At 45.5% G+C, this 10,971-nt stretch overlaps 1 protein-coding gene across 1 annotated transcript in view; it reads left to right on the top strand.

Annotated features, from left to right (window-relative positions):
- Window positions 1-926: 926 nt before the first annotated feature.
- The window catches only part of MCM10 (minichromosome maintenance complex component 10), a gene marked incomplete at its 3' end in the record, with an annotated part of 15,408 nt that continues 5,363 nt past the window's right edge, over window positions 927-10,971 (top strand). The window contains 10 exon segments of the mRNA XM_010154645.1: window positions 927-933; window positions 1,741-2,061; window positions 2,844-2,948; window positions 3,530-3,664; window positions 4,175-4,349; window positions 5,242-5,407; window positions 6,196-6,363; window positions 8,217-8,333; window positions 9,750-9,949; window positions 10,948-10,971. The exon segment at window positions 10,948-10,971 is cut by the window's right edge and continues 16 nt beyond it. Coding sequence (XP_010152947.1) covers window positions 927-933; window positions 1,741-2,061; window positions 2,844-2,948; window positions 3,530-3,664; window positions 4,175-4,349; window positions 5,242-5,407; window positions 6,196-6,363; window positions 8,217-8,333; window positions 9,750-9,949; window positions 10,948-10,971 — 1,418 coding nt within the window.

Genomic DNA, 10,971 nt, shown 5'->3' with positions numbered 1-10,971 from the left:
GGGGTGGGGGATCCCGCGGCTCTTGTGTCCCACGGGGAGGGGGAGGTTGAGGGGACGGCACGGTCGAGCTCTGCTGGGCCGTGGGAGCCCGGGGCCGGCCGTTAGGAGAGACGTAGGGGGAGATCCGGGGGTAACCCGCTGCCCGGGTGGGCCCCCCAGGACCCTGGGCCAGTGTCACCAGCAGGAGCCCGGAGCTGTGTGGTGGTCGCTAGCCACGCTATGCTCTTGAGTTTTGTGTCCTTCTTAGCTGAAAATTAATATTCTGGAGCAACAGAAGAAAGCTAATAAAAGCGGGGTTTGTGGGCGAAACAAGTCTCTGCAGCGGAAAGACCTGTAAGCGCAGAGTTAAGAGTTTGGGTTTGTGAGCAGTCCATCCCCGGTGGCTTTCTGTTCTGCTGTCCAGGCCTCCCTCGGCCATTTACGTCTGTCTGTGCCGATTATTTTTCATGGACATGTGTCCGTGAAATGGAGGAGCTGTGAAAAGCGTAGACCATATGCTTCTTTCTTCCATTTTCAAATGAAGACTGAATCCATGTGAGAATATTTGCTTTAATTAAATGCTAATTATGATTATAGTGCAGGGCTGATGAGGTGGAAATGGTTATTACTAGGAGAAATGGCAGGCATTTGTTAAAATTTGTGTCTGTTACAGGCTTTTTTTCTAAAAGTAACGCCCTTACGCTTCATGAGTTCAGCACAGGTCAGACCTTAGATGTAGTAAATGGACATGGAGGTTTTAGATTTAGTGGCATCCTGATATGCAGCTGTAAACAAAAACTGGTGGTTTTCCAGTCATCAAGTAAGAAGCCTGAACACAATGTGTATTGCTGGTTGAGCTGTATCTATTTTAACAGTATCAATGTTGTTCTCCCCATCACAGAAAATATTTTCCCTTGAGGGGTGCTTGAAGAAATCCTGGTGAAACCATGGAGGGTAAGGGGGAAAGTACTCTTTTACTTTCAGTAGGAAAGTTGTCTTCTGACCAATACATTAGTGAACAAGTTCCAAGTGTTCAGAAAGCTTGGTAAACCTTGTAGCAAGGGAAATAACAGTGCATGGACTTCGCTTGAGGAGGCCTTTGGGGTTGCCCCTTGCCTTTATTGTTGCCACCTTTCTGTGAGGCTGTTCTGCCCCTTCCCTGGTTTTGTGTTCAGCAGCAAAGGCTAAATACGTTTCTTATTTTGTTCTGAGTTTCAGTTCTGCTCTGTCTGACCCATTCCTCTCTCTGTGCTTGATTTTGTTATTTTTTCCATTATTTGTACCTTTGATCCATGTTTCTTTGCTCTGCTCTCTTCCTTGAGAAAAGTATATGTGAGAATATGCTTTCTTGCCTGTCTTGCATCTTCCTTTTCAGCATGTATTGGCAACAGCCATGTTTGTAGAGCTCCTGGCTACTCCTTTCCTTACTCTCAGGGCTTTTCTTTGTAAGAGCAGCTATTGTACAGGCAGCTGCATGGGAGGAAAAGCCAACACTAAGTGGCCTGCAAGTTTTCTGCCTACCAGCCAGCCTGGATCACAAGCTGAGAGTGTCTGCAACCACATTTCCATCCAACCATGTACCAGGAGGCTGCATCATCTTCCTTTAGCCAAAGCTGAAGTAGTTTTTTAAGAATGCCACTTGCTGCTCTGATTCACTTTCATTTGTCATTACCTTGTGATTAGACTGTCTTGGATGTTTTATTCCATGGCAGCTTTCTTCTAACTGGACACAAGTAACGCTGAGTTTTACTTTTGTCTTAGCTGATGATGACTTGGATCTCTTGGCCTCCCTTCTGGAAGAAAGCGAGGCTGCTGAGGAGGGAAATTCTCCTGAGGAGGAAGATGCCCCAGAAGATGAGGGGGAAGAACCAGATGAATACGATGAGCTCTTTGATGCAGAAGATGATGCATCCTACACTGAGGAGGTTGATGCTGAGGACAGCATGATTGATGAGCAGAAGGAGAACCTGGCTACGCTCTTTGGAGATGTAGATGACCTGCTGGAAGAGGAGGCGGCAGAAGAAACTGCCTCCACTTCAGCTGCCAGTCAGACACAAGGGAAGACCAATGAAGAACTGCAAGGTTTCTGTAACAGCATCTTTTTTTTTTTTTTGATTTGTGATGTGTATCTTGCCTCTAGAGACCTAATGGGCAGAAGGCAGGCCCTGCTGCTTCTCCCTTTCGGGTGGTGTCCAGTGGGGGATACAGAAACTCCTTGTGAAATTTTCTAAGTCCAGTTTTCTGTGCTCAGTGGCCAAACTCACCAAACCTGTTTTCCCAAAAGAAAGACAGAGGACTGAAATAAGCCAGGATGACTAAACTAGCTCTGGTGAGCAGGACAGGGAAGGTTGCCTACATACCTGTGCCTTGTTCGATGAAGAGCAATGTTGCTTCTGTCTTCAGGGCTGTCATCCTGGCATCTTTCACCAGCAGAGCAATCCCTTCACCCTCAGGACTTAACAGCAGGTGTAAGTCAGTGTGGAAGCAGAGCTGGCCACTGAGCCTTCCTGTGTCCAAACCACATATTCAGTTATATTGGAAGCATTTCTTTATGCTAAGGAGTGCAACCATCAGCCATTTAAGTTGTCTTATATTCAGTATGAAATATATATGCAATGTGGCAAGGAACATACCATGGTCAAGTGAAATATTTATATGAGAGAAGTCAGCTCCAGGCTGTATGGAAAAGTGTCCTTTCACTGTGAGCTATGTAAACTCAGTAAATCTGTATGGTGGCTTGTGTCTTTGTTTTCTAAGTTCCTATAACGTAGTAAAACTGCCAGACTTCTAGGGATGGCATAAATCCCTATTTGCAATGGCTTCCACTGTTTTCATTATTATCCTTTTTCTTCTCTCTGTCATAGCTGAGCTGAGAAAATTGCAAGAACAGATGAAGGCGTTACAGGAGCAGTTGCAAAAGTCTGCTATTGGGCAGCAATCCAGTTCAGGCCCTGAGAAGAAAACCCCTGGTAATGAGACTAATTAAATGAGTTTATGATTTGTTGGCCTACCGATACGCAATTTATAGGCAAGACTCCAGACAATCCTAAAGTGGGCACTGAGTAGCAGGGAGGAATGTTGGTTTGATGTATTCCCACACAGGTAGTTTCCTGCAGCTACAGACTAAATCAGTGAGCTGCGGTTTTGGTATCTGCATCGAGTGTTGATTCTGCATGAGGCAGCTTTCGTGTTCCAGGGTCTTCTGCTGGGGGGTGTTGGTACACCCAGAAAATACAGCTGTTTGTTGCTGTAGCACATTGGGTGTAGTAATAAAACTACATGGGAAAATTGAAAAGCAAAGGGATGTTCCTACTTTCCACAGCTTTGTGGTTTCATAGACATCCAGAGTTTTAGGCCATTATGAGGAAAAGTCACTGGGGCTTTTCCAGCTGTTGCATTTCAGATGCTGGCACCTTAGCTGAAGGTTTTCCATGTGGGACCTGGACTTGGGCTTGTTATTCAGAGAGTTACTTAGTTCTGAGCAGTTCTTGGTGTTTGAGTCTAGATTCTGAGATCTCTTAAATGTATTTTTGTTTGTTTTCTTGGACAGGTAAATCTCCCTGTCCACCCTTAAAAGAAAGGAAAGTTCAGAAGCTGCAAGAGTCACCATGTTTCTCAGCCCAGCTGGGTAATCCTTTACCTCCAGCCAAGCGAGGAACCCAGAAATCTAAAGCATCCTCAGCAGGTACCATTCTCAGTCTGCCTTTCGCTGAAAGACGCTGGGCTGTTGCCAAACGCCTGTCTAGTTTGCAGCAGTGGTGTAGACACATCCAGGATAGTTTTACACTATTCTCTGCACTACTACCAGTCTGGTCACAGTGGAGTAGAGTTAATTGTTGTTTTCTTTGCAATGGGTGTTGTGCTTTGTGCTGCTGTGGTTAACTTGGACACTGACACCAGCCCAGCTGTGTATCTGTGTATCCTACAGTTTAGCTTACCTGGAAAATGAGAGCTGCTCTGGGAAGCTCCTCTCTAGGCATAACTCGTTGCTTGAGTTGCATGCTGCAGAGCTGTCAGTTCCTAGCTGGCTGGGAGACTAGTCTGGTGTGAATAAGGCAGTTTTATACCTTTTTCTCAAATGCATCATACAGACTTCCGCGTCTGGTCAGGTGTAAGTTAGTGTTATTTTTATTTATGAGTTTTCTTTCATTATTAAGTGGATTTGTCCTTGCTTTTTTTTTCTGTCCTGCTAAAGAGAACAAGACTCCTCCTCCGCAGCAAGTCCTCAGTCTGGCGTTCCAGCCCTTCAAGGCTGCCACAGGGAACACACCCAGTAAGGTGGCCAGAGAGAAGGCTTCTCACACCCCTGCATGCTCCAGTGCAACAACTCAGCCAGTGTCTGTGGAAACATTCTCAGGACTGAGGTTAAGGTCAGAAGCCCAACCCTGAGCTCTGTCTGGGGACATCACCCTCCAGTAATGGGATAAAAAAAGTGATCAGTCCAGTGTCCTGTGATACTAGTCACACAGGTGGTGCATGGGAGGCTGGATTTTCTATTACATCATTTAACCATGTCAGATCAGTCACTTGTCATTAGGGGATGTAGCACAAAGCCACAGCATTGACTGGTTGATCAGTAAATAGGTAACATTGACTTTTGGCTTATTACCGTATTTCTATTTTTACCTTTGCTCTTTTGTAATGAAAAAAGACGTAACTTCATTAGTGCTGCCTTCCCTGGGATGCACTCAGTGGTGGGGGAGGGAAGCAGCCGGCATGTGCAAAGCCTGACTGTGCTCTGGTTGAGCAGGTTTTGCACCAGTGAGGAGCCTTGGGAGCTGCTCGTGATCCCCATTTGATATGGCCACAAGAGGTCTCTGAATACTCACGATGTTTCTTCACCAGAAACCATGCTGGATTTCCAAACCTTGCTCAGACAGTCATGGTACTCAGTCCTTCCTGAAATGAGCAGAGTTAACCAAGCTTGGGGCTAAGTTTGCGGTGCAGCTTTTGGGACAAAACCCAACATGATCAGTAGCTTTCTGATATTTGTACGGTGTCCTGAACTGAGGGGTTTGGTTTCAAGTGAACTCGGGGTGAAATAAGGCACAGAGGCATTTTGCAGCAAGACATCGTCACCCCAGGAGAACACTGGATGGTGTTGATTGTCTCTGTCCATTTGTGCCAATCGATGTGTTCTCTTGTATGGCACAGAGGCATTTTGCAGCAAGACATCGTCACCCCAGGAGAACACTGGATGGTGTTGATTGTCCATTTATGCCAATCGATGTGTTTTCTTGTATGTACTTTTCCTTGATCTAGGAAACCCCGGGTTTCATCAGCTGAAATGGAGAGGAAGATGGCTAACCGGAAGCTCATCCGACTGTCCCAGCTGAAGAGTAAACTTGCTGTAGAAAATCTGGAGGAAGTAGACTGGGTTACATTTGGAGTCATAGTGAAGAAGGTCACTCCTCAGAGCGTAAATAATGTGAGTAACTTTGCTGTATCCTTGCTCTGTTCAAGTGAAATGCTGGTCTTCTTTCCTGAGCAGCTAATTAGGTCTTCAGTTTAATTGGCCAGTTCCATGTAGTTAAGGAAAAGCTGCTGTATTAAAGATCTTGGCTCGCCTGGGTTCATGCAGTAATGCTGCTTTTAGCCCTCGGGGTGAGTCCTTAGCTTACCTGGTGCGGCTGTCCCAGACAGTAGCATTGGCTAATGTAACTGTGGCATAAATTGGTGCTAAATCTGTTCATCCACTGTTACATGTTAAATGCCAGTGCGAAAGAAAGGCCTGTGACGCTCAGTCTTTCTAAACAGCCATCTTGTTTTAAATGTGCCAACACATTCTGATTCCATAATTCCCCTAGAGGTCATGCTGTCCTAGATGGTGTACAGGTCCCATGGAATGTCACTGCTGAAACAGAGATCTAGATATGCCTTGGTTTTGTTTGTTCAGTGGTTAAAAAAACTCTTTATTCAGCAAGCAAGAGTGCTGCCCAGCTTTCATATCAGGAAGATTGGTGGTAGCAGTATTGGTGCTATTTTGGCTTTTAAGAATCCCAGAACTGTCTGTGTGGCATGGCTGGAGGTATTGTATTAACCTCTGCTGAGGTTACAAATTGTGCTTTCCTGAATCAGGAAAACCTGGAGGGAGGGATGGGGTGGGACAGGGATGAGGATGATGGAAATCAGAATAACTGTACAAGCAACAGCAAGAGGGGTTATGGTCAGTGTCCCTGTACTGAGAGCTGAAAGGAATGTGAACATCTGTTCCAGGGCAGAACCTTCAGCATCTGGCGGCTGAATGACCTACGGGATCTCAGTCAGTGTGTCTCACTCTTTTTGTTTGGTGATGTCCACAAAGAGCACTGGAAGACAGAGCAGGGCACAGTCATCGGGCTGCTCAATGCTAATCCTATGAAACCTAAAGAAGGCTCAGATGAGGTGAGCAGATTTTTCACTTGCCCATCAGCTGTAGATTAAAAACCTGTAGCTGAACTTCTTTCATTTCTGCTCAAGATTTGGCTTTAATAGCACATATTAAGGCTGAAATGACAGCAGTCTGCCTAAACACTTTGAATTGCATTCGGAACTTTGTGCGGTGGTGTGTTTGCTCCTGGCCATTTGGAATACTGAACTTCGAGAAGTCCTATTAAGCATCTATTGTATGTATATATATACTATAAGGATATTGACCAGCTGGAGCGAGTCCAGAGGAGGCCACGAAGATGTTCCGAGGGCTGGAGCCCCTCTGCTATGGGGACAGGCTGAGAGAGTTGGGCTTGTTCAGCCTGGAGAAGAGAAGGCTCCGGGGAGACCTTATAGCACCTTCCAGTACCTGAGGGGGCTACAAGGAAGCTGTGAGGGACTTCTTACAAGTGCCTGTAGTGACAGGACAAGGGGTAACAGGTTTAAATTGAAAGTGGGGAGGTTTAGATTGGATATCAGGAAGAAGTTCTTCCTGGAGAGGGTGGTGAGGCACTGGAACAGGTTGCCCAGAGAAACTGTGGATGCCCCATCCCTGGAAGTGTTCAAGGCTAGGCTGGATGAGGCTTTGAGCAACCTGGTCTAGTGGAAGGGGTCCCTGCCCATGGCAGGGGGGGTGGAACTAGATGATTTTTAAAGGTCCCTTCCAACCCAAACCATTCTGTGATCTAACCCCAGAGTTTATTCAATCTGTAACAGTTGGCTCTTCCACAGACATAGGGAGTGTACTTTCACTTCGGTTTATTCAACTCCTTCAGTGCAATGCCTCTTTCAGCCTAGAGACCTCTCAAAGATGAAAAAGGTGGGGAAGCTCATATCTCTGTTCTAATTTAAGCATGAGATGTGATTGCAAAATGTTTCCTGGTTCCAAAAGCATGACTGAGGAGCAGCAGTATTTGATTTATTAAACAAACGATGTATTATGTATAATAAGTTGATACATAGTCGTTCACTTGTTTAATCAGTTACTTATGAATGCAGAACATGATGACTTGTATTTCTGTATGTATGTAAACATTTATGGTGGCTTCATTTTGCTAGTAAATTAATTTTTTTAAAATATCTTTTTAATTGCACTGGAATGGAAACTGTTTTTACTGACTTCTGTCAGGGGGAATTTCAATCTAGTAGATGGTGATCTTAAATTCTCCAAATGGACAAATCAAGAATCTCATTAATTGTCTATTAAGCTATATAATTGCTCAAATTAACACGAACAGGCAGTAGAAAGTCCTCTCGGTGAGTAGAAAGGCATGGCAGGATTAATGCAAGGGCTACATTTAACTGTTAAGGATGGCTCTTCTTAGCCAAAATGGACACCTTTAGAACTACATCAAAACTGACGTCTCGGGGTGTTTCTTACCTGCAGACACAACTCCTGGTGCCTTTGGTTGTGTGAAGTAGATGCTCTTGCAGAGGCGTCAGTTTTGATTGAACCTAGACATATGGAGAGGGACAGGAGCGCTCCAGTACATCTCTTCCCATCCACTGCCCTGATGGCATCAGAGCCAAGCCCTTGTATAGACCATCATTTATAGCACAACTACGTCTGCTTTTGCTGGTCCTTGGTTTCTTGAGGCTCTGAGCATAGAAATACAATGTCTTTCATCTCTTTGCAAGAAAGAAATTAACTTTTTCTTAACTGAACCTTTTCTCAATCTGAACAGCACACGTGGCTTCCTTAAACCAGGCCTACATTTTAAACTGCATTGTTAATGCCAGAGGTACCACGCTGGACTGGAGTCAAACCACTGATGCCTAGAGAGAAGCCCATCCAGTCTTCCTCAAGGCATGTTCTGATTTCTTTCCAGGTGTGTTTATCTGTTGACCATCCCCAGAAGATCCTCCTGATGGGTGAAGCTCTGGACATGGGCACCTGCAAAGCCAGGAAGAAGAACGGTGATCCTTGTGCACAGATCGTGAACCTGGTCTGTATCTCCGTAGTTAGGACACCCTTAAGCTGTTGGTAAAAATCTGTCTGCTGATTTTTGTACCCATGCTTCGGCTCTTTAACTTCTTTCTGGATCTTGACTTGTAATAAACTAAAGTGGATGGAGAAACTGAGGAATGACACTGTGAAGGAGCTGCTTCTGTGATGGCACTGGAGCAGCACCACAGTTCCCTAAATGCAAAGCTGGTGCTGCACTGAAAAGAGATGATGTTGACCCATGACTGCCACCATCGCCACACCCTTTCGCTCTCCTTTGCACCAGTGCAAGCTTCCACGCACTGCACTAGAGAACCCGCCCAAGGTGAAACAACAGGAGATGTTTTTCTGAGGTGGTTTTATCCCAGTGAGTTCCCTGGTCCAGCATGCCCACAAACTGCCAAAATATTTATACCTGAACATGGGGCACTGGAGGGGAGAGGAAAAAGGTGTTGGCATTCTTCTTTAGGGACAGTACTGACTTGTACGAGTGTAAAGGACTTGTGCACTATTGTCACTTCATGGCTATACCTGGAAGAAACCCCGACTAAGTTGGAAGGGTTATCGTTAGGGTAGTACTTAGAAGGAGGAGAGAGAATGAAGGAATGAAGAACGGGGGAGGAACCCAAAGTGTATGGAGTGGGAGGAAGACATACAGAAGGTACTTGTGGCAAAACAAGGCTGTGATTGCAGACTCACAGCAGGAGGTGGCTGTGCACATGGCTCGGTTTCATCGAGATGTTGCGGTGCCACCTGGAGCAAACCATAGACGGAGGCTGTCTGGCAGAAGAACCTCATGAAGGAATTGGCTGTCTAACTAGTGACCAAAAAAAAGTTTTACTGTGGGGTAATTGTAGTTACAAATCTAGAGCAGATGAGTATTAGCGAGAATTGATGGTTATTGTTTGTTAAAAAGCTGAACACCCTGAGTAAGTGCATTCGTGGCACAGCTGTCTCTGACTGGCAGGCTCTGTCTTCAGCTCTAAACTCCCTTGCACTGACGCTGAAAACTGATGAATTTGAAATGAGTTCATGAAGTACCTTGCTCCGGTGTTAGTTTTCCTTTGTGTTCATGTCGGTAAGAAAATAGCAGTTCGGAGTCAAGAGTACAGAATGTGAGCAAGAGGACCCTGGGACATCAGTTGACCGGATCCTAGGGATAGCTTTAAAATTCCTGGGAGGGAGAAAGTCCTTGATGCACAGGGTTTGGGTTTTTTTTCCCAGTGATCAGTATGGACAATTTTAGTTTAGTTTTTCATGCTGGAGTGTGGACATATGTTTGAGTTGCTCAAATGCTCGAGTATTACAACAGAGATGTTGCTTCAGTTTAGCCCTAGAAGGGTGCGTAGGGGTGAGGGGAATGAAGTAAATCATAACTGCAAGTGTTCTGCAACGGACTTCTCCCATTTTTTTTCAGAACGACTGTGAATATTGTCAGTATCACATACAATCCCAGTACAAGAAGCTCAGCTCGAAGCGGGCAGATCTGCAGTCCACCTTCTCTGGTGGCCGCATTCCCAAAAAAGTTGGTCGGAAGAATCCCAGCTTGAAGGAGAGGCTGTGTCAGGATGGGTTTTACTATGGAGGTGTTTCTTCAGCGGCATACGCAGCCTCAGTGTAAGATAAACCACTTATTTCCCTTGCTTTTGAGCAGAACTTCCTTCCCATACACAAGTGATCCTGAAGCTCTCTCTATGGGGTCTATTTAGTTAGAGATCACTTCGGAGATCATTCACCAAATAGGAATAAATGCCCCACATTTGGTGTAATCCTCTTGGCCCCGTAGGGTAACGGAGCTGCTGTTTGACAGGAAAATGTTGACAGTCAGTGCTAAGATGTAGTATGGGGGGTTTTTACCTCTACATGAATACCCTGTTGTGAACCCAGGCCACATTGTGTTTCTGTAGCTGAAGTGAACTTTATAATGAGACCCCAAGCATTTGAGTCTGAGATGAGTATTTTTCAGTGCCATTCCCTTACTGTATTTTGTTATGCCTCATTGCATTTAATCCCAGGCTCGGTGTCAGTGCGTTCTGCATTTCCTTCTCCTCTCCCGTGACTGAAATGATACAGTCTCACCGTGTGTCAGTTAGGAGACAGCAGCACACCCTGCTTGTTAGGAAGTGACTGAGGTCAGTAGATCAGTAGGCATCTCCTAACTGGCATGGAGGGGTTAGGTCCTTCATCCAAATCCTAGCGACGACAGCTGTGGAAAGACTTGAGTCACAGCTGGTTCGAGCCCTGTACTTGCACACAGCCTTCATTCCCTTACCACTGCCCTCTGAGAACTGATGGGACTCCACAACAAGGAAGCAATTCCAGCCTTTCCCTCCTTGGAAACACTGTAGGCAAAGCTTAGCCATTACCTACATTTAGTTTTCTCTCAATGCATAGGAAATGCATATCTCAACCCAGGGAGAAATGGGAGATCCTAAACATTGATCTTAAATATGTGGATTTAGATCCACATCCTTCCCAAATGCAGAGAGATGACAGGAGAGGAAGCCTTTGCAGTGGCTGGAGTTTTGTTGAAGCCCTGGCCTAGCGTTCGAGCTCCTGTCCTTGCTGTAAGCATGAGAGAACTCTAATGTTCTGGTTTTCTTTCTTCTTTTTAGTGCAGCAGCTGCAGTGCCGAAAAG

This window comes from Eurypyga helias, unplaced genomic scaffold (assembly GCF_000690775.1).
Source record: "Eurypyga helias isolate BGI_N326 unplaced genomic scaffold, ASM69077v1 scaffold46526, whole genome shotgun sequence".
In the NCBI taxonomy this organism is placed as follows: Eukaryota; Metazoa; Chordata; class Aves; order Eurypygiformes; family Eurypygidae; genus Eurypyga; species Eurypyga helias.
The sequence above is the reverse complement of the archived record's forward strand: the minus strand, read 5'-3'. Positions and strand labels throughout refer to the sequence as shown.